This window comes from Tiliqua scincoides, chromosome 13 (assembly GCF_035046505.1).
Source record: "Tiliqua scincoides isolate rTilSci1 chromosome 13, rTilSci1.hap2, whole genome shotgun sequence".
In the NCBI taxonomy this organism is placed as follows: domain Eukaryota; kingdom Metazoa; phylum Chordata; class Lepidosauria; order Squamata; family Scincidae; genus Tiliqua; species Tiliqua scincoides.
In genome coordinates, this window is record NC_089833.1 from 14278247 (window position 1) to 14301658 (window position 23412).

General features: G+C 45.9%; 2 protein-coding genes across 4 annotated transcripts in view; one reads left to right on the forward strand and one right to left on the reverse strand.

The window, feature by feature from the left end:
• Positions 1–9606, forward strand: part of LFNG (LFNG O-fucosylpeptide 3-beta-N-acetylglucosaminyltransferase) — a 28689-nt gene extending 19083 nt beyond the window's left edge. For both annotated transcript variants that reach the window (XM_066640629.1, XM_066640630.1), the window contains exons 2-8: positions 1094–1142; positions 2148–2247; positions 3088–3241; positions 3866–3951; positions 5339–5504; positions 7281–7366; positions 8664–9606. In XM_066640629.1, the coding sequence (XP_066496726.1) occupies positions 1094–1142; positions 2148–2247; positions 3088–3241; positions 3866–3951; positions 5339–5504; positions 7281–7366; positions 8664–8730 (708 nt within the window). In that variant the 3' untranslated portion in view covers positions 8731–9606. The remainder of the gene's footprint in view (positions 1–1093; positions 1143–2147; positions 2248–3087; positions 3242–3865; positions 3952–5338; positions 5505–7280; positions 7367–8663) is intronic.
• Positions 9607–12284: 2678 nt separating this feature from the next.
• The window catches only part of TTYH3 (tweety family member 3), a 78980-nt gene continuing 67852 nt past the window's right edge, over positions 12285–23412 (reverse strand). Inside the window, exon 14 of one of the 2 annotated variants that reach the window (XM_066640368.1) lies at positions 12285–19491. In XM_066640368.1, the coding sequence (XP_066496465.1) occupies positions 19420–19491 (72 nt within the window). In that variant the 3' untranslated portion in view covers positions 12285–19419. The remainder of the gene's footprint in view (positions 19492–23412) is intronic. The other variant, XM_066640367.1, reaches the window with a different exon arrangement.

The window sequence follows — 23412 nt, forward strand, 5'->3', positions numbered from 1 at the left end:
TCTATGTCTAACAGCAGTATGGGGAGGGGAATCGGATCTGGGTTGTGGCATGGGGGCCAGGTTAGGCCCTCTTCCCACCCGTGACCTGACCCCAGTTTGAACCAGTTTTCCCCCTCAGTGGGTGCTTTTTGAAGAGTAAAAAGACGTTGAGCATTCCCATTGCAGAACTGAAAACTGTATTTAGTTTGCTCCTTAGAGATTCAAGAAATGGCCCATGGTGGGAGGGGGGGAGGAGGCTCTCTATAAAAAAAAAAATGAACCACTTGCTCTGCATTGTGATAAAATTATGTTGTGAGGTTCCCTCCTCCATTGGTTGCCACTGGTGGGAAGGGAGGGTGGGGGTAAGAATTGTGAGATTATATTGAACCATAATCTCATCCCAATATGGGGGGAGAATGGATGATGGCCGGATCCCAAAGGATCTCCTCTATGGAGAACTCATGCAAGAAAAGCGCCCTACAGGTAGACCACAGCTGCGATACATCTGCAAGAGGGATCTGAAGGCCTTAGGAGTGGACCTCAACAAGTGGGAAACCCTGGCCTCTGAGCAGCCCGCTTGGAGGCAGGCTGTGCAGCATGGCCTTTCCCAGTTTGAAGAGACACGTGGCCAACAGGCTGAGGCAAAGAGGCAAAGAAGGAAGGCCCATAGCCAGGGAGACAGACCAGGGACAGACTGCACTTGCTCCCGGTGTGGAAGGGATTGTCACTCCCGAATCGGCCTTTTCAGCCACACTAGACGCTGTTCCAGAACCACCTTTCAGAGCGCGATACCAGAGTCTTTCGAGACTGAAGGTTGCCAACTGGAACTGGAATCTCATCCCAATATGGGGGGAAATGAGTCTACACTTGGGGGACAGAAGTCTAACACAGGGATGTTATTGCCAGCCTTAGCCAAATATTCAAATTGTCATGGGAAATCTTTCCTTTTAATCCTGCCCCAGTGACAATGGGATTACCTGGGTTTGCAGATAAGCGCGCAGAACATGCAATTTGTAGAAAACATGGTGCTGTAAGTATTTGCAGAATCAACACAGACATTTTGGGCATTTCCAGTTAGCAGCTTCTCTGACCAATGTTCTTGTTTTATTCCTAGACATTCATATTCACAGACGGGGAGGACAAAGAACTCAAGAAAAGAGCTGGTGAGTTGCCTTCTTATTGCTTTCCAAAGGCCTTTTTGTTCTCACTTCTGTAACTTTTGTTGTTCCTATTTTTATTATGCCTATTGGGGGGGGGGGGGGAGAGAGAGATTGAGACATCAATGGAGTTTTCCTAAAGGCATGGAATTTTCCTAAAGGCCAGGACCCTGCCCCAAGGAGTTTACAATCTAAAGGTGGACATAAGGGAGATGGAAAAGAGATTATCTTTCTCCGCTTTCCCTCAGTGTACTGATTAACTTTCTGCAATGAGGAAGGGGAGAACTTACTCAGTGAGTGTTTATTAAGCAGCCATTCTCCCTCCCAAGACTGGGTCAGGTCTTTCTATTCTTCCCATGCTAATACCCTCTATTCATGCCCTGAATTGATTCCCCTCGAGACATCCCAGTGAGTAACAGGTGGCTGCTGATGGGAAAATGCTGTATGAATAGGAGTACAAGAGGCTGTCCCTGGCATTCTTTCCCCCCCAACAAGGGGGGCAGACAGGATCTAGTTTGTGTGTTCCATGCTGCTTAGTTAATACTCACTGAAGGTTGTAAACCTGGGAACAAAGAAAAATGACTGGATCAAAGAGTTAGGAGCATAGAGACGCATCTTGAGGATGCTGCAGGCTGTGACATCAATGCCCTGCTGATGAGTTCAAGAGACCACTGTAAAGTCACACCAGTCCTGATCAGTGGCCAAGAGGGAGTGTCTTCTACATGTCCATGTCTTCTACAGCAGGAGCAGTTATGCCATCAGCAGGAGTGCTCAGGTGACTCCTTTGAAACTTTTTTCAAAGGACCTGAGCTAAGAAGAAGCACCAGGCTCAGCAAAAGGCAAACTGAGACATTTGCCTAAGGGTATTTGTTAATAACTTAGGCTGTCAAGAGTTATCCAATGAGCAGTTTGCTGCTGATGTTACATTAATCCTATCCATATTTACTTAGAACAAGAGAAGGTAGAACCCTTGCAATGCTAACCTTGTTCATTTTTTTCTCGCTCCATCAGCAAATGTCATCAACACGAATTGCTCTGCTGCTCACAGCCGCCAGGCCCTGTCTTGCAAGATGGCCGTGGAATACGACAAGTTCATTGAATCTGGAAGAAAGTAAGGGAACCAGGAACTCTTCTTGCTTCCACACTTACCAGCATCTAGCTGCCACAGTCAAGCCAATTATCTTTAAATGGCTTTGTTGGGCTTAATGAGTCTACTTTAGAGTATGCAAATAGGAGGGGGTGGCCTGGGTTGTAGTCTTCCTTCCTTTCTTTCCCTCTTTCATTGGCTGCTCTTCCAATGAAATACTCCGAGCAGTCACCAGACTTAAGTTACAAGCAAAGCGCTTCCCTGAGACCACTTTCTGGGTTGCAGTGAACCCATGATCCTCTCCATTGACCTTGGCGGGCCCCAGAATGCCTTGAATTAACTGGATGTGACTTCCAGTCTGCATCCGCAACTTCCAGTTTGCTTTTGCAAGACATTCTTTGGCCTGCAGAGGCCAATGGAGTGGGTTGTGGGCTGGTGCAATCCAGAAGTGACCTCTGGGGGTTCCCCAGTAATGCTATGCAATAGCGAGCATCAGGTCACAACCCAGTGCAGAAGATGAGGTGGTAGTACAAAGTTTGGGAAGCACTGGTCTATGCTGGTGCCCCAGAATTTTCAGGTGGGAGGGGATCTTTCTCAGCAAGAATCTTTCTCCCAAGGACCTGGGAGATCTTTCTCCAAAGATCTTTCTCCCAAGGACCTGGGAGAGCTTCTGCTTGCCCTGTCACTCAACTACCACCCCTCCTAAATTCCAAAGTCCAGATAAAACCACTGGGCCTGGAAAAAACATGCTTTATGTTGAATGTGTGATGCTGGAGACGCGGCTTCCTGGCTCACGGAGAATAACTTAGCATGGGGCATGCAGTTCTCCCTAACACTGTTGCCTCTTTCTTGTTCTTGCATTAGATGGTTTTGCCATGTGGACGATGACAATTATGTCAACGTACAGATGCTGGTGAAGCTTCTTTCCAGTTACCTCCACACGCAGGACATCTACATTGGAAAACCCAGCCTGGACAGGCCCATCCAGGCCATGGAGAGGATCAGCGAGAACAAGATGGTAGGACTCTCTCTCAACTCCCACTCGCCCCTTCCACAGCAATGTGAGAGGGGAGAATAATGCCCCTCTATCCACTCTCTCTACTCCACTTTAAAGGTGGGATGGAAGTCTAATCAGCAGATAGGAATTTAACCAACCACCTTTCTGAAAAAAGAAATGGCCATATCTCCTATTACAGTGGTTCCCAAACCTTTTAGCACCAGGACCCACCTTCTAAAATGACACTCTGTCGGGACCCACCTAGCTTTACAAGACCAAAAAAGTTTAACTTTTCCAGCCTTTCAAGCCTCTGGTTTTATCCATTTTACAATGGTGGGAGGGGGCGCCTTCTGGTGCATTTGTTGAGTTCCATGTTCATCGGATCGGAACCATTCTTTGCATTCCCCTTTGCTTGGCCAAGGCATGTTTGCCTAAACACACACACGGGGTTCAGTTTCACTTTTCCATAGGGCTCAATACATTTTTCTTGTCAGCTATCAGTGTGCCAGTTTCATGACCCACCAAAAATCAGGTCACAGCCTACTGGCAGGTCATGACCCAAAGTTTGGGAAAGATCTGAAATATGTGATCATTCACTGAAAAGGCAATGAGAAGTCTTTAACCAAGTTCCTTTTGATCTTACAGCATCCTGTCCATTTTTGGTTTGCCACTGGTGGTGCTGGTTTCTGCATCAGTCGCGGATTGGCCCTGAAGATGAGTCCCTGGGCTAGGTAAGAAGTGCAGATAGCAGTTGCATATTTGGGCAGGACCAGAACTCGCAGCACAGCCTCTCAAGCTAGCAGATGATAGAAGCAGCTGTCCTTGTAGACCTCTATGCACAAATTACCTGCAAACTCCTGGGGTTCATCTCATTCACAAACACGCAGGAGAGCTCAAATAAATAATAATAATAAAACTTTATTTTTATCCCGCCCTTCTCCCTAACGGGACCCAGGGCGGCTAACAACATATTAAAAAAACAGATTTTAAAAACATTAATACAAGCAGATAAAAACATTTAAAAACACACTACAGAGGCCATAAAAACAGTAGTCAGATTAAAAGAGCAGATCACCAAGGAATCAAGCCTGTAAAACTAAAAGATGTATAAAAAAGTTAAGAAGGCCAGAAATCAGAAGGCTTGTTTAAACAACAGTGTTTTCAGGCCTCACCGAAAACACTCAAGAGAGGGAGCCATTCTCAAGTCAAGGGGAAGGGAGTTCCATAATGTTGGTGCCACTACCGAGAAGGCCCTATTTCTTGCAGCCGCCCCCCGGACCTCCTTGGGTTCTTAAGTTCTTAAGTACCACGATGAGCTGAAGATGAAGTCCACTGATGGACCACAGACCAGCTGAACACCTAGCACTTGCTGGGATTCTTGCAAGGAAAAGCTAGCGTTTTGTCTGATCCAGCAAGGGTCTTTCTGAAGTTCTTCACTAAGAGTGAATCCTTGGGATTACTGAGCTTAAATGTTAAGAGAGCCTTAACATTGTGACTTAAGAGAATTGTGACTCTTGTAACTGTAAATCAGTGGAGTTTTTGAGGTGGGGAGAGAAATATAGGGCTTATATCCTGCTGGAATGAAGACAGCCCATCCCTGATACGCTATAAATCAGGGGTGCTCACACTTTTTTGGCTCGAGAGCTACTTTGAAACCCAGCAAGGCCCGGAGATCTACCAGGGGGGAAGGAAGCGTCTGACAGACACCCCCTTTGATGTATGGAGCCCCTGCTGGACCAGGAGGCCCACCAAGTCCAGCTTCCTGTGCCCCACAGTGGCCCACCAGATGCTTCAGGAAGCACACGGGAGGCCTCTCCTCTCTCCCCACCCCACATACTGGGGACGAAACTGACATATTAACAGTTTGGAGAGACAGGGCTCCGCGATCTACTCATTTTGCCTTGCGATCTACCGGTAGATCGCGATCCACCTATTGAGCACCCCTGCTATAAATGGTAGGAGGAGGTGATGGCTGATGTAATATTGCTATGTGTTGTCAATGCTTTTCATATTAAATGATGGGTTGTGTTTGTTTTTTTTTAAAAAAAAGGCGGTAAACAAGTTTTTCCACCCTATCTGATGACCATACTGAAGTCTCCTTATCTAATCTCTCTGTAGTGGTGGTCACTTTATGAGCACGGCTGAAAAGATTCGCCTGCCTGATGACTGCACCATTGGATACATCATAGAGTCTGTGCTGGGCGTGAAGCTCATTCGGAGTAACCTTTTCCATTCCCACCTGGAGAACCTTCACCAAGTGCCCAAGTCAGAGATTCACAATCAGGTAAAAAAAAAAAAAAAAGCCCAAACATCTAGAATGTGTGTTTGTAACCACTAAAGTAAAAGTGGTGAAGGAACCTAGTAGTAGTTACAGCTAAAACACAACTGGGATTTTCTTTCTTGTGTTGCAGAGGGCAGAGTTAGGGTACGAATATAAGGGCAGCATTGCTAATTAGACCATCTAGTCCAGTGGTCCTCAACCTTAACTGGGGTCGCTGCACCCCTGCAGCCTTTCCTTCCTGGCTCAGCCAGGCACCACCAGCTTGGACTGAGCAAAATCTCGTGGGATCCAAGACGACAGCGCCCAAATCCCATGAGATCTTGTGCAATCAAAGATGGCAGCACCCAAATCTTGCAGAATCAGGATAAGTGTGTAAGGGCAGCATTGCTAATCAGACCGTCTAGTCCAGTGGTCCTCAACCTCTTGCAAGATTTGGGTGCTACCATCTTGGATCACACAAGATTTTGCATGATCCAAGGTGGTGGTGGCTGGGAGAGTTGCCACCAGGGATATCCTGCGGCTATGGTGCACAGTTTAGGAACCACTGATCTAAGCTATCATCCCATAAGAACAACCCCACTGGATCAGGCCATAGGCCCATCTAGTTCAGCTTCCTGTATCTCACAGGGGCCCACCAAATGCCCCAGGGAGCACACCAGATAACAAGAGACCTCATCCTGGTGCCCTCCCTTGCATCTGGCATTCTGACATAACCCATTTCTAAAATCAGGAGGTTGCACGTACGCATCATGGCTTGTACCCCGTAATGGATTTTTCCTCCAGAAACTTGTCCAATCCCTTTTTAAAGGCATCCAGGCCAGATGCCGTCACCACATCCTGTGGCAAGGAGTTCCACAGACCGACCACATGGTGTGTAAAGAAATATTTTCTCTTGTCTGTTCTAACTCTCCCAACACTCAATTTTAGTGGATGTCCCCTGGTTCTGGTGTTGTGTGAGAGGGGAAAGAACCTCCCTCTGTCCACTCTGTCCATCCCCTGCATAATTTTGTATGTCTCAATCATCTCCCCCCTCAGGCGCCTCTTTTCTAGGCTGAAGAGGCCCGAACGCCGTAGCCTTTCCTCATAAGGAAGGTGCCCCAGCCCAGTAATCATCTTAGTCGCTCTCTTTTGCACCTTTTCCATTTCCACTATGTCTTTTTTGAGATGCGGCGACCAGAACTGGACACAATACTCCAGGTGTGGCCTTACCATAGATTTGTACAACGGCATTATAATACTAGCCGTTTTGTTCTCAATACCCTTCCTAATGATCCCAAGCATAGAATTGGCCTTCTTCACTGCCGCTGCACATTGGGTCGACACTTTCATCGACCTGTCCACTTCCCACTTCCTATAGTGGCAGCAATACCTCTGGAAAGCCCACAAACCAGGGCATGAAGGCAAGACTCCTCTCCTGTGGTTGTTCCCCAGAAATCCATACTATGAACATGAAGGTCCTATATGGCTGAACTAATCTGTACTGCTGATCTGGGGGGGGGGGGAAGAGAGCAGTTGAACTTTCTTCTGGACACTGCACAGGAAGTGTGAATAGAGAACATGTGTGCTGCTGACCCTGCCCACATCCTCTGATGGTTTTTTGTGTGTTTGCTGATCTACTAAAAGCATTCTTCTCTCATGAGTCTTCAATGGTCCTGTTTTTAACTGAGCATGAGATAAATTTGTGCCTTAGTCTGACAAACGCTGATGCTGTCCGTCTTAAGCCTGGAGGGACAGAAACCTTTGATAACATTTGTGCTTCATTCTCCCCCCCCTCCACAGGTGACGCTGAGCTACGGAATGTTTGAAAACAAGAGAAACTCCATTCATATGAAAGGTGCTTTCTCCGTGGAGGAGGATCCGTCCAGGTGAGCAGCAACTCCCAGTCTGAGGAGGGGCACACAAGTGCAGGTTCCCTTTTTCCACTGGGAGACTTAGTTTTCCCGAAGAACCTAGAACTTACACAGATGAGGGACAATTACTGGAGAAAAAAAAGTCAATCAAGGGTATGAGTTTGCATCAGTTTTAATCAGTGAATTGCTGGGGATGTTGCAGCCAAGGAAAGCCTGTTCTGGCAGGGGGATGGACTTGATGATCTTGAAGGTCCCTTTCAATTGTGTGATTCTGTAATTAAATCTGTGAATAATGTGCCTTCTCCATCATAGCTCTGAAGAATCATCATTCTGCAGACAAGAGAAGTGCTTCACAAACACATTCACTGTGTAACACAAAAATTGCTGGCTACACTATTGGTGGCAGTATTGGAACTCTTCAGCCTAGAAAAGAGGCGCCTGAGGGGAGACATGATTGAGACATTCAAAATTATGCAGGGGATGGACAGAGTGGATAGGGAGATGCTCTTTACACTCTCACATAACACCAGAACCAGGGGACATCCACTAAAATTGAGTGTTGGGAGAGTTAGGACAGACAAAAGAAAATATTTCTTTACTCAGCGTGTGGTCGGTCTGTGGAACTCCTTGCCACAGGATGTGGTGATGGTGTCTAGCCTAGACGCCTTTAAAAGGGGATTGGACAAGTTTCTGGAGGAAAAATCCATTACGAGGTACAAGCCATGATGTGTATGTGCAACCTCCTGATTTTAGAAATGGGTTATGTCAGAATGCCAGATAGAAGGGAGGGCACCAGGATGAGGTCTCTTGTTATCTGGTGTGCTCCCTGGGGCATTTGGTGGGCCCCTGTGAGATACAGGAAGCTGGACTAGATGGGCCTATGGCCTGATCCAGTGGGGCTGTTCTTATGGCATGCCAGAAATAGAGGCATTTTTGAAACCCTGGCATCAAAATTAATAAACATGGACATATTCAGAGAAACATGGAATAGTTTGGATTTGGTGAAATTCCACAGTGTGTGGAATTTGCAGCTGCAAGATGTGGCGATGACCACTTGGCTAGATGGCTTTAAAAGGGATCTGACAGGTTAGTCAGTGGCTGGTCCAGATGGCCCACATGTGACCTCCACGGTTGCCAATTTGGTCAGTTATAAAGGTGGCTCCTCATTTAATCACACAGCATATTCATAACTGACTTGCCCCACCTAGTTAAGTTCATCAACCCGAATGAAATGGTCTAACCTGCTGTGACGATGACAACGTGCGCTGTTGATTTCGCGGTGAGTTGCTGATGACCCCAATGTCTCTTGCAGGTTCCGCTCAGTCCACTGCTTGCTCTACCCCAACACTCCATGGTGTCCTCCGAACGTCGTTTACTAAGAGGAGACGCATCCCCTTCTTAACCTCGTCCCGAGTTTCCCCGGTATCCGAAGGACTCGTGGGACCTGCGTGTGTGCTTGTGTGTTACCTTTGCTGTGAAGCGATTGGCTCTTAATTACTGTGGTTAATTCACAGTGTGCTGTGTGTTTATAGGCTGCTGTGCGGCCCCCTCAGTCCCCTTGCTATCCTATTCCTTTTTAGGCAGGCTAAAGGGGGTTATGATCTATAGTCTCAGTATCTATAGTCTCAGTATCCATCCCTTCCCCTACTGTTTGCCCTTTTTGATGGGTTAGTAAGTGGGAAGAACTTTTCTTAAGCCCTTGCCTCTTTGTCGAGTGGTTCTGGCAGGCTGCATATGGGTGTAAATCACCCCTTTCAAGCAACAAGCCTGGGCATCGTGTCCTATGCAGTATTCTTGTAGAAGGGAGCTGGGTTCGTTCGTTCCCTTTCTACAAGTGTCTTTGCTTTTCCTTCCTTTTGCTCTCCCCTACCACTGAAGTTTTTTAAAAACCAGTATCTGGTAGAAAAGACAAAAAGGACTCAGTCCTGCCAACACTGAGCACTTAAATTCCCATTGGCTTCTTTGGGAAACATCTGGTGTGGGTCTAAACTCCCACTCATTGCAATTGACTGGATGGAAAAGCGCTTTACCTTTTTTTTTTTTTGGCTGGATCACATGTTCCCAGTTTTTCCTTTTCCACCTTATTTTTCCCTATTTCTAGCCCTTGCAGTTCTCTTTCTCTCTTAGTCCTGGCTTGTTAGGCTCCGGATAACTTTTCAGATGAAGGTTTACATAGTAAAGTTTTTATGTGTATATATTCATATTTTTTAATTGTTTTTGAGTCCTGGAGGACTGCTTCTTGGTTTTTTATATATATATATTTGCATTCAGAGCTGGTCTCTTGGATTCTCAGCTATTTTTTTTTGGTTGCACTGAAGGGAGACAAATTGCAGAGAGGGAAGCCCCAGGCCTGGATGCTAACTGGTGTGTTTTATCACCTCCTTGCCTCTGTTTCTGAAGATATAGGAGAAGCCAATGCAATTTTGATCAAGATGCAACACCAGGTTTAATCAGGTGTTCAAAAAGGCCTGTTGGCTTTATAGAAATCTATATTCAGTAAAGGGGGTGGGGAGGTGAGATTTTGCATATGAAATAAGTTCTATTAAAGCAGTCAGCTCTCCCTTCAGTGCAGCATCTCTGCCTGGTTCCTGCTTCTCCCTGGAGCACCTTCTCAAGGTGATGGAATACTACCTATGGGTTTTGTCCTCTATTTTGTCCACTTGGTTTTTGTCCACCACTAATCTCTCCTGCTAGTTTTGTTGTCCCAGTCCAGACCACCACATCCCATACATAGCAGACTTATGTAGGTAATTGGGGTGTGGGCTACAGCAGTGTTTCAACCTTTGTCCCCCCATGTACCACTTACGGTCTAACTATCTTGAATACTACTGGAAGTAACTGGCGATTACATCACTGCTAGTTGCTTCTGGGTTGGGGGCTAGACAATGCTACAGACAGTGGTAAGAGACTCAGGGCAAGCAGGCAGGCTTTTTCAAGCATGCAATAACCATGTGCTGGAGCTCTGCCCAGCCAAGCATCCTATTGCTGTTTTCAGTGTGGCATCATGGTCTTGTTGCCAGGTGTGGGTGTTCCCTAGAAGTCATGAGTACCACTGGTAGTATGTGTACCACAAGCTGAAAAACACTGGGCTATATAGCTCATCAAGTAACCAGAAACCTATTTACAGGTTGATCATGGGGCATATCTGGGGATGTAAATTTGGTGCCAGAACCACTTCTAGAATAGTATTCTGTGAGATGGTCATCATAGACCACCCTACTTTGCCACTGGGGCAAAACGGTAAAGAAGGGTAGATTGTGATGCTCTCTAACCATCTCTCCTGAATCTCCAGAAAAATGGGTGTTCTGCTGAACTGCTCTCCTGGCTTCACGGTCTTGTCTTCTCCTCCCCCCAACTGAATTTTTTCTCTCTTGGATTGCTTTATAGAAATTGGGCAGAGAACCAGAGAGAGATAACATCCATTCTAAATGAAAAAAGTGGCCCATAGTGGGTACAGTTTGTAAATAACTTATGCAACAGTATTATTTACTTGCTGCCTTTTAAGACTAATCTTTGTAGCTCTTGTCAATGTGTATATTTGTGTTTTCGATGTTGCATTTTTTTTTTTCTGTGGATCAGAAAAGAAACATTCTATATAAATCTGTTTCTAAAGAGTGAAATGGGAGGGGGGGGAGAACCCCTTTTGTAACTATCAATTGCTCTTAATTTATAATGTCCCAGTATCTGGGATATTGCTTGGATCTTTTCATTAAGTAGTATATATGTCTTTAAGAGAATGGGGAAAAATAGAAGGGGAGGGAATAACAAGAATAAAATGTGTTCTCAGGGAATTAAACCTGATTGTTGCCATAGAAACCCTGTGGTAGCCATCTCCTTTGCTTTCAATAAAAGCAGCTTGTTGGCTGATAGATGACTGGCTTCTGTGTTCATTTGGGGAAAGAGACATGCTGCATAAAATCAAACTCGGGTGCTAAAACCATGGTGGAAAATGACAAGAAAAACATATTTCAAATGCTTTTTCTATATGTATGAATTGGAAGCAGAAAACCTCAGGTTGCAGCACTTTAAAAACTCCCTAACTATTCTATAGGAGGTTGGATGTGGAGATTCGTATGGGAATTCTACTAGGAAATAAGATGTCCTGTGAGCTAGGTTTGTAATGCTCCAAAAATCTAGTAGAGCCACATCCTCTGATGGAAGTGAGGGCTGGACCCCTCTCACCAAGCCCAGCTGAAAGACTCAGCAAGCAACCCTACAGCTCTGAATATTGCCAATATTTGTCCCATCCTAAGACTGCAAAGAATTTAGCATTCTGAAAAATCTATACATGACCAACTACCGCCGACCACAGGAATCTGGTCTAGCACCAGAAGCTGCCGTGTTTATACTGAGATAGCAGGTCTCCAGGTGGGGGTGGGTGGATGGAACTTTCCTGGTCCTACCCTGGGAATGCTGCTGGAAACAGAATGTGGAATCAGCAGCTCCCAACCTGTGGGTCTGGGACCCACCAATGGGTCATGACCCAATTTTTGGTGGCTCATGAAACTGACAGGGCAGATTAGGTGATGTGCAGCAAGGGTTAAACAAGGGCAGGGAGCACTAATCACCATTATAGCCACATCCAATGGCATTTATAAATGAAGCAGCAGGCCTCTTGGGCATCAAAAAAACTTTTGAGAACCACTGATCTACATGCAAATCAAGTACTCATTGCTACTCATCCCCCCTTCTGCATTCTGTGGTACAGAAAATTCTTGTACCAACCTTGTACCTTCTGCAGTTCCTTGGTACAGATTGTCAGTTACCCTGCTGTAGGCCTCTGTGGTTTGGTGTGGGTTTTTTCCCCCTCCTATACGCAGCCCTAGTTATAGGAAACATTATACAAATCAAGTTAAACATCAGACAGAATGCATTTTAAAACAATGATAAAAAATGACTCATCAGTCCAGTGGTTTGTGTTTTTTTGCCCAAGTTGTTTATTTTAAAACATTAAACCCAAGCTGAATAGAAACCACAGAAATTACATTTAGAATTTTGTTTTAGTATTTGCAAACAAAATAACCCAGTAAAAAAAGCTACAGTACAATTAAAGAAAGAGATACAAAAAAAAAGATACAAAAATTGGGCTCACTCCTCACTTAACCCCCCCCCCCCAATTTTAAGAACCTTTTGGGTAAGTGTAGAACACTTGAAAAGAATCAGGTATGTCCAAAGGCTTAAAAAAATTATATATTTTATATTATATGTATATATATGTGGTATGATATACAACCATTGTGGTTTAACACAAAATCTGAATTAAAAGGGCCATTTAAGTCTTCACCGGTATGGTTTGGTGCCCAGTCAGAAAATTAAATCCACAGGGAACCCCCTCCTGCTAACCAGGAATCTGGGACAAGAGTTGCAAGTGGGGTTGCCAACTGACCAGGAAAAAGCCAGCCTGACCTGAAGATGTGCCATTCACAGCAGATCGATGTGCAGAAACAAACAGGTGAAACTTTTCACAGCACAGGGATAGCACACAACCATCTGATAAGTAAAGTGCACATCAACAGCGTTCAGGCTGGCACTTCTGAAGATGACTGAGGTGGTTGTCTCAGGCAGCCAACTGGTGAGGGCACTTTTCTCTGTCCACTCCATCCCCTCCATTGCTCTTTCTTCCTTTCGCTCCCTGGATCAGAAAAGAATGAGGGGGCAGTGCAGGAGGGGAAATGTTCCCAAGTGGTTGGCTGGATGCAGCCCCCTCTTGCTTTTCCAATTCAGAAAGATGGAGAGCAGACTCTGGGACATCACCAGGCAAAGGGAGGCAGCATTTGGACTGCTATCTCAAGCACCAAAAGGTCTTTGGCCAGCCCGGACTGCAACTAAAAAGCACAGCTGCATGGCTTATTGAGGAAGCTGGCAAACACGCTGCAAGTTCTGGCCACAAACACTTGATGCAAAGGCTGCCGGGTTAACCCCCCGCCCCCACACACGCACACAGCCTGGCATCTTTCTTGCCCATGATTTCAATGCTCTTGGAGAAGACAGAACTGTGGGGAGGGAGAGGGGCAGGACAAAATAGGAGAACCAGCATTGCATAGAGAGGAGACGGTGTTGAGTACACGAAGCACCTGGAAGGACCCTGACGGAGTACAGCAATCCTCTTGTGGAGCTGACACACTGCTGCCTGTGTCATGGTCGTGGTAAACGGGTCTTAAGATTTTGGTGTGGTCCAAACACTCCCAAAATGGAAGCGCACCATTTCAGAGTTATAAATAAATAAGTTAGGAGGGGGGGGGAACACACACAACCTGCATCTTTCTTGGTAGGATGTCAAAGAAAGAAAAAAGAAAAACTTCACATCGATGGGCAAGGTTAGTCTTCCCAGTTTACAGAGAGGAAAACTGAGGTTACATGATCTCACGTACCCCCTGGACCTTTCCCTTGCAACGTTTACATAGCAAGATACAAGAAAGCAACACTAAGATCCAAGGAGTCCCCACTTCTGGGCTCCCACCTCTTTCATAGTAGCGACACACCTTTAAACTCTGAGCCCGCAAGAGTCTCAGCTCATCATTAGCCTATTCCTTAGAGGTCTTGGGAACTAGAGGGCACAACAGCACCACAAGCCAAGATTCAAATTCTAGCAAGTCCAGGGATCACACAATGGCAAACTGTATACCATCATGCATGACTAGGATCTGAAGAGCTACTCTATAGGCATCCAAGGACTTGAGCATGACCTTTCCCCTTTGTAATGCACAGCCATGCAGTCACGGCATGAGCGGGTGAGATGGAAGTTAGAGCCAAAGAAAAATCTCTGGGTGGGAGAACGAGGGGCAACAGAGTACTCATTGATCCAGATAGCCCTGCAGGAAAGATTCACCACATGGGTTTCTGCTCCCCCACCACAGAACGTTAGATTTGAGAATTCCAGTATTTATGGGACAAGGTTTGAATGGTGGGGAGTAGAAAAATCTCAGTTTCTCAACTAATGTTGCTCAAGGTCAGCTGCACCTGGGACAGAAAACATTTGCAAGGCAGTCAACAACTCATTTTTTTTTTCCTTTGCAGAGGATGGTAAACCTATAGCAGAGGGGACCAAGATTCTCCTCTGCAACCAAAGCCAAGGGAGAAGATAAAGTAGTTTAAAACTAAACAGAGGCTTGCATTTATAGCACGCTGTGCACCAGCACACATGACAAGCTGCTGGGAACTGCCTGGAAGAGTTATTCACCAAGCCATGCGCACAGCTGAATTGTATCACTGGAATGTCAACCTCAGGGCTGTCTAACACAGGGATGTCAGTGATTTTCCTAGTCCTATCTAGATGACACCAGGGATGGAACCTGGAAGGTCTGCAGAGCAAGTGCTTTACCATTAAGGTATCTCTTCCCAAAGTTGACCAGGCACATTCAAATGCCATAATTTCTGCCATTCCAAGTGGGCGTGGGGAAACCAAACAGGAGTCTCTGGAGCTCCAGGCCTGCTTGACTGTGCTGCTTGACTTTGCAGGCAACAAAGCAGCAGGTCTAACCGCTGAACAGCAATTCCTGGTGCACAAAGTCTATTTAAATGTTACTTTAAATTCTCCCCTGCTTCACAGATTTCTGGGGTACACGAGGAACTAGTCCTCAGTGAGGGATATGATTCATTTTGTACCTTCCCCAATGCAAGCAGACCAGGTGCAAAGCAACCTATACTTCCATCACTTCTAAGCTGGCATTACTTGAGGCACTAAATTAAAGTATTTTCCAAGTGGTTTTTTAAGAAGGGATGGAGTCAAGAGAGGGCCAGCTCCTCAGAGGTGGGTGAAAGTTCTCACCTTGAACCCTTTTGTTGAAAATCAGCAAAAGCAAACTCAAAATGGAGTCAGCTAATATCACACACAGGATACAAACACCACAGTTATTATTTTCAAGACAGCACACAAAAGGAAAAGAGGAAATCAAAAGGAAAAAAAAAAAAAGATTTCACAGCCAATCTTGATTCACTTTCCTTTTTCTTCTTTTTTAGGATTACAATGCAGTCTTGAACACTGGACACTTCAAGAGTCCAACATGCTATTTACAATTCACATTGTGGAGATGTTTTGTGTGCTTGACACGGTTTTCGGTTCACGAGTTTGAAGAAAAAAAAAGAAACGGAAAAAGTGCTGTGACAACGGCCAGGGTATTGGGGAAGAGGGCGGGGGAATCAACCAAAGAAACCAGACAAGCAGATAGCCACGTATGTGCTGGGGGGGGGGGAAGAGTCTTTACCGCTCCAGTTAGTCATTTCAAAAGGTACTGCCTCCTCCTCAAAGTTCTGCCCGGCAGCCCTACCGACGATTCTCCTGTTTCTCCAGGGGTACAAAGTCAATGCTCACGGTGATGGTGTTTGAAAAACAGTTCAGAGTTGCTGACGAAGTCGGCCGGGACACATTCCGAACAATATGGCGTCGAGATTTTCATCACATTACTTTAAAAACGCATACAAATTAGGAAAGAGAAAATTAAGAGTTCTTTGCAGGTTTGCTTGCTATATGAAAAATGTTTCAGAGCCCCGACGGGCACCGTGGCCAGCTAAGAGATAAGCCCCGTCAAGTCAGTGGTTGAAGTTTTATCTAGTTAGGAGCTGGCTCAGGGAGGTGGGGGGAGAGAGGAAGAAGACGGCGACTCCCGAGAAGCCCATTCCACAGACCTGCTGCAACCGTGCCTGCTTCAGGCTGCGCAGGGTCATCTCGCCGGCAGGCCGCAATTGTGTGCGCTTCTCTTCATGCCCGTGTGAACCACCACACAAGCTTGTTCTGAAATGGATCTGTCTAGACCAGCTCCAGGTCTCCGTGATGCATTGTTGATGCCACCACTATATATATATATTGAAAAAGGTTTCATTAAAAAACAAAGCGAGTCTCGCCCCCACGTTAATTAAAACACGCCAAGTCCTGCATCACATGCAAATACAACAGTTGGGTGCAGTGACTCTCTGGAGGAAGCTGGAAAAGTCATTCCAAGTCTGTAATGGCCCAGATGGAATCTGTGCAGTAGATGGGAGACCACACAGCTTGCCCCTGCAGATTTCCATATGGCTTCCTCCTAGGAGTCCGCTTCTCCAGTCTGCGATTCATGATACTACAGCGCACCCTGCTGGAAATTCCTCTTCACAGCACCAGTGGGAGCTATGCCTTGGAAGGAAGGAAGCTCAGGCGGGGAATTCATATAGTAGTGGTTGTTGTACTTATTGGTCCTTCTTTATTACCAACATGGACAGAACTTACTGGAGCAATTGACACCCTCCCCCTTTCTTCTGCTGAAAAAACAGGAAAGGCGAAGAGAGTTGCTTTTAAATGCTTACCTTCCTCAAGACACTTGCTTTTAAAAACAACGGCTATGCTATTTAAAAAAAACCCTGCAATTTTAAGGCTGCTTTCCTAGGGTTACTGGAAGGTCTTGTAGCACCTTTTGGGTCTTTTTAGGAGCATTTTTTTAAAGCACACCTAAACAGGGCATGGGCAAAGAGGTGTTTTGAAAAACACGTCCACCCAAGAGGTATACTCATCCGAGAGTCAAGATTAGATGTACACACAGCGACAAGCCTGGGTTACTCGCTGAGTTATACACAAACAGTCCACTCCATGAGGACACGGCCCGTGTCTGGAGCCAGACTGATAGCAGATAGTTCTCTCTCAACAGGGTAGAAGTGTATTATGTACAATGAGAAATTATGACTGGTTTTAGTGGTCCCTCTTAAGGATTTTAGATGCCATATTATTAATTTAGATTCAGAGGTACTTTAAAAAGTTTACTATGCTGCCTGTATGCAAAGCTACAGGCAACTGCAGGATCCATAATAAATGACTGGAAATCAAGTGACAAGGGAACTTCCTTTCCTTTAAAAATGGTCAGAATGCCAGATGCAGGGGAGGGCACCAGGATGCAGGTCTCTTGTTGTCTGGTGTGCTCCCTGGGGCATTTGGTGGGCTGCTGTGAGATACAGGAAGCTGGACTAGATGGGCCTATGGCCTGATCCAGCAGGGCTGTTCTTATGTTCCTACAGTGCCACACCCACAGATCCCACAGTCCCAGGCATTCTCCATTTTTTCAATAAGAAACAGAGTAATCTCTGCACCTCTTAGAGCAAGACATTTCTTTCTGACGTGGAGGTTGGCAGATCTTCCCTGGAATGTGCAAAATGCGCAACAGAATGGCAACCCATCTTTCGACGAAAAGCTAAACGTAAGTGGAGATACGATGGGTTGCAAGTCTTGGGAAGTTCTGCAATCCTGTCTTGAGGGAAGAGACTGGTCACAAGGTTCAAACTAGCAATGCCTTTTACGTAAACCACAATGAGCATCAACAAAAGATGAACACCAGATGACAACTTTTTCTCTCAGCTCTCAATGCAGGGATTTTGCCAAGATTTTTGCCTGGTCATTCCTTGTAGGTCAGTCACATGGGACACAGGATCCAACCATTTAATGTGAAAGGCCTGCAGGTGTGCCCTGTTTGGCATTTCCCTGTACATGGAGATCTTTCCTGGTGCATGAATTAGGGCCAAATGCTGTCCAACTTTCCAGCACCAACGTGACCCCAAGGTAAAGTAACAAGTGTTCACTTACCTTGAGGAGGCCTACATGAAAGCTCCCCACCACCACCAGGTGCAGCGCATGCCCCATTGGCATGGTTCCATCAGCCCGAGAAAGTTGGATAGGATTGGGCCCTCAGACATGTTCTCCCTCAAATTTTCTACCTGATCTGTGCTGCCCACACACAGCTTACTAAGACAACATTAGAATCCGGGCACATGAGGTTTGTGCAACTAAAAGCCAAGTGGTTAGTATGATGGGCAAAAAGCCCCAAGCCTTTTCCGACATCTACAGTACTTCACTTTTGCTTTGCTTTCTAATCTTGGGATGTACGAGCAGCATAAATCTTCCAATTAACTGTAGAGTTCCAGGATCCGGGTGTCCCAACACCCAGATGAGACAATATTAAAAAGGTGAGGCCCTCTACTGTGCCATTGCTTTGGCTAGAGACCCCCTTTGCTATCACATTCTTGTTTACTTTTGTTACAGGTTAACTCAAGTCAGGGGAGAGGCTACCCTATTATTCTTTCAGTGCCGCTTACAAATATTTCCTCCCCGTTCCATCCTTAGAAAGCCCTGTAAATATGTTGCTGGAACATTTTGGGAACAGAAACACTTCAATTTGATGCCTGTACATCCATCTTGAAAGGAGGTCAATCAACTACTACTATTATTACAAAAGGATGGTGCCAAAATTAGCACGGGCAGGTTCACAGATGGAGTGTGTCCTTGAGCACATAGAGCTTCTGGTGGCAGGAAGCTTGCCCAGGAGTTTAAGCCCAGGTGCAAAGAGAGGCAAGTAAACTTGTACTGGCAGTATTCAATAATCACAGAAGGGGAGGACTGAATCTGCAGGCCTTCCCACGCAAAAAGGAGCGGGGGAGGAATCAGTGCTCCAGATACTGCGTAGAAAATCCATGGATCCTGCAAGAAGGGGGCGGGTTTTCCAGAACAGCACAGAGAGGAACGATGTGCAGAACAAGGTAGGCGTGCAGGAGCTTCATGATTGTGCACACTGCAAAACAGGTGGCTTCCTTGCATTGGCATGTTCTATCCATTGGTGTTTTGCGAGATGAAAATCCATCTTCTCAGGATCAGCTGATGAGATGGTTTTTTTCCCCCCATCCTTGACCAATCAGAAAGCGGCCAAGAGAAGAAGATGGAAAACTGCTTGTAAACTATTTCTTGATTGGTTGCTGGAAAAAAAGCTGTCCCCCCCCCCACACTCCAAGGGGCAACACAGATGGACTGGCGAGGCTCCTGCAAGCGTATGCATGCATGCGTATTCATTACTTTGTCTCCCATTACACGCACACACAAATACACAAAGGTGCAAGTAAGCATGGCCTTCCTCTGCAATGAGCTTCCGCCTGGTCTTGCCCGAGGGAATGTGTACCAGGCCAGAGAGGGAATGTGAGGGAGAAGCTGGACAAGCAACTGAGCTGGATTCAGGGCGGGGGGGAAAAGCAGGGTTGTTCTGCGAGGACAGGATACGGCAGCAGCAGTTGGCACTTTTGTTCCACATTTTACTTAAACATGTCCTAGTTTGTTTTGTTTTTTAATGCACACTGCCAGAGTCCGGCCGAGGCTGATTGGTGGCAAGGTATTTGGCTCTCATGCTGGAGGTGTACTGGAGGAAGACAAAGGGGAAAAAAGAACAAGAAAAACTGTCAATTCAGAGTTAACTGGAGTGCGCTTGAGACTCATTTTGATGCATCCCTTTGTGCTCAGATTCACAACCACTGATTGACTAGATCCCGGGCCTTCCAGCCAGAGCTTCAACCACAACTCAAATAATATGACTATGACAAAGTGCCAGACACCAAGGCTCCCGAAGCAGAACGGGACTGGGAGAAAGATTTCTTCACAGCAAACCCACCAGTTCCGAGTGGTCTCCAACAAAGAGCATCCTTACACTACAGACCTAAACTGGCTTAACCATCATTCCCTCTCTCATTGTGGAACTGTAGATCTTGAGATGAAGAGCGAGGAGTTCTTTAAACAGGGTTCCTAGCGCCCTCACCAAGCTACACTTCCAAGGATTCTTTGGGGAAGAGGGTTAAACAGGTAGAACACCTGGAAGTCCATAGTGTGGATAAGCCCAATATCAATGGTCTCCAAAGCTGGGACAGCTGCATCTTGGAAAAACGCTTCCAGGCACAACTGGAGCTTACCATGTCCTCATTCTGCTGGGGAGCCTTTGATCGTTGTCTACAATTGCCCCCAAAGTTCACAACACCCAGCCACGTCTGCCTGGAGATTCAGGCGCAGAGCCTGCTGGTGCGGCAGAATGTGGAAGCTGCTGGGCAACACTTTTGGGGAGACTGGAGGCGAGGATAGCAGGCTCCCCCTGTGGACCAGTAAGCTCCGTTCACACAGAGAGGAGTTTGCACAGGCACTGGATCTGGCCTGCAGGCCAGGATTTGGCACCCCCTGCTCTATGTGATAAACCAATACCAGTACTCAATTCCAAGCACTCTTTGCTTGAGTAGCACAGGAGGAAAAACACATAGGCAACACATAGAGAATTTTGGCTCACCGGGTTTCATCTTTCAGTCACGTGAAAGAAGAAATTGAGGGGGAGGGTAAAGTCTGTTATAAGCAAAACACGGCAGATTCATGCATACAGCACAGGCTGCAAACTGTGCTCTCCAGGAGAGAACAACAAAACCTATCTCACGGGACATAGGTTGTCATAGGACAACCTCCTATCTCACAGACCACCCCCCCCCAGAAATAGTGGAGTATGACATATTTCAGGAGCAATGCTGCATCTGCTAGCCCAGGACAGGAAGAAAAAGAAGCTGGAGGGGTGGGTTGGTGGGAAGAACCCTGCTTTTCTGTCATTTAATACAACAAAAACACACTTTGGAGCTTGGTAAGAGGCTGGTTATGGACTTGTATAATTATTTCAGGCACTTACAAAAAGGCACTCAAAGGAGCATTTAATAAAAACATTCTCATGTTTAACCCCCACACTCCCCAGCAAGCCAAATATTCATAACACATTACAACCCATAAGCAGTCCTAAATAAAAACCACACATCACCACAACATTCCCAACAATTCCCTCCAGGAGCACGTAGGACTCTACAGTGGCTGTGAAGGGCAACTCTGGAGTGCTTGGTGATTATCATCATGCTCCAGAGCGCCAAAAAGGGAAGATGTGCAGGGCTTCAATCCAAGCCGCACGGCCACACAGCTTACCAGGAAGGCTGATCACCAGCTCTTGAAACAGATATACCAGTGGTCTTCAACCTTTTTGGAGCCATGACCCCAATAAATACAGTATGAGACTCTGTACACGCCATCCAACTGCCCCCCCTCTTAGGACCATGTCCTCCCACTCTTGCCCCAGTTGCCACTCACTCCCCGTCTCATTCCACCTTCCCAGCATGGTTCACTGAAACCAAATATTCTTATTAAGAGAGAGGGAGAGAGAGCGCGCAGAAAAAGTTATCCTGAAGCTAACATGAGTAAAAGCTATTTTAGCACAATTGCTAAAATTGTCACACCTGAGCAGGACTGGGACACAATCTCTTGGTACCTGAAGGGGTACACAAGACGCTTCCCCCTTTACTTGGTGGTGCTCTAATCTGAGGGTCTTCAACCTTTTTCATTCTCATAAATTGCTGCAACCCCACAACTGAGGGTTCGTGACCCCATTGGGTCCTGACCTCAAAGCTGAAGAACACTCAGCTGTACTAAAACAGAAATGGTTCTAAAAAGGTTTGCATTTGCACATTCATCAGTCAGATGAAATTGCCTTTTAAACACAAAAGAAACTCAAAAGTTTTCAGGGAGTTGCCAGGATGATCCCACAGGCCTGAAGACATGGGACACACCAAACCTGCTGAATGAAGCAGACCTCCTGTTTGCTTAATACTGTATTTACTAGGTAAAATGAGAAAGTCCTCTATGATACACCCAGGCTCTCTCAGAACAGCCATATGCAAAACATTCTTAGACTGGACGCAAAGGACATCCAAACAGTTTTAGATGCCTCATTGCAAACACACACAAAGCCAGACTCAGAGCCCAGTCCTATGCATGTCTACTCAGAAGTATGTCCCCTTATAGTTAATGAGTCTTACTCCCAAGTAAGTACGGATAGGATTGCAACCGGTGGGGGGGGGATCTCCAATTATAAACAGAGACAAGGACGCCCTTAAAATAGACAGCAAAAAATATAAATATATAATCTTTAATTGTGCATTTCTTAAAACCAGCGATTATGCTTAGGAAAAAGAGGCAACTCTTCAAGAAACTATTGTATTTAATTTTCCTAAAAATAAAATACCCACCAACTTGCACAGAAGGTTATTAAATATACCATAACGTCTTATGCAGAATTCATAGTTCTAACAAGGCTTTTCTTTTTCTCATCTTTATGAGAAATATGAAGTGAAATGTCTAGTTTGGTAGTTTCTGTATATTGTGACCACCACAAACCACACAGAATTACAGTGTTTTACTGGTAACTGTCAACCATCTCAGCAACTGGACTTACACAGCACTCAAAATATGACCAGTTTTTCAGACACATGCATGAGATGTTTGGAAATTAATATTGTAGTTCATGTATACAGGATTTTGGGGCTGAAACAAGCTGAGCCCCCCCCCCCAAACAAGTGTGCATCGTGACACCTTTAGACTTCTGATCAAAGTGGAAGTTAACTCCAAAAACTGGAATTCGCTGTTAGATGCTTCTGTGGGCCATTCGGAGGGCCCTGGAGGCCGACAGAATGAAATATCAGCCCAGCACAACCCAGAAGAGGCCTCCGGAAGTGCCTGGTAAGCTTTTCCTACCAGCAGTGTTGCGGGGCAGCAGTGTCGCTCCCCTCTTCCGGAATGGCTCCAATATGGAGCCAAAAACCCCCAGGGACAGGTGGGAGGGCCTAGTTCACAACCCACTGCACATGGTCTTATGACCCACCAGTATGTTGCAACCCACACTTTGGGAAACCCTGTATTAATCCATTAATACTGACTACTTTAACTGGGCAACAGACCTAATAATAAAATTTAAAACGATCAAGGAGAGCTCTGATGTTATCAAGAACCATACATTAAAAGCAAGATCTGAGATCTTTGCTTACAGCTCTGTCTCTAACAAGGGAGCAGGAAAGAAGGATGTTCTGAACTATTTAATTCTACCCCAAGGAGACAAAAAACAGCCTGAAATACAAAAGTTCATAAAACAGAATTGTAAAAACAAACCACAACAACGCAATGGGCGCCAGAGTTAACATCCAAGAGAAAAAGGACACGCTGCACCGGTACTTGGGTGGTCAAGGAAGGCCAGTGCAAGACCGTTTACAAGAGGAAAAAGCAGTGGCATTTTAGAGAGGGCAGGCAACATGCAAAACTGCAGCACACAGACCCCCATTCATGCGCTTGACAGAGTGCACCGAGGCAAGGCGGTTTCTTCCAGACACCATCTCAAGAGACTCACAAGCACACGCCAAAGCAGAGCAAGCCGATGGCAAGGAGGTGGCAAGAATGTAGACCAGGCAGTGACACGCAAGGACGGAAGCCAGCACAATAGCCC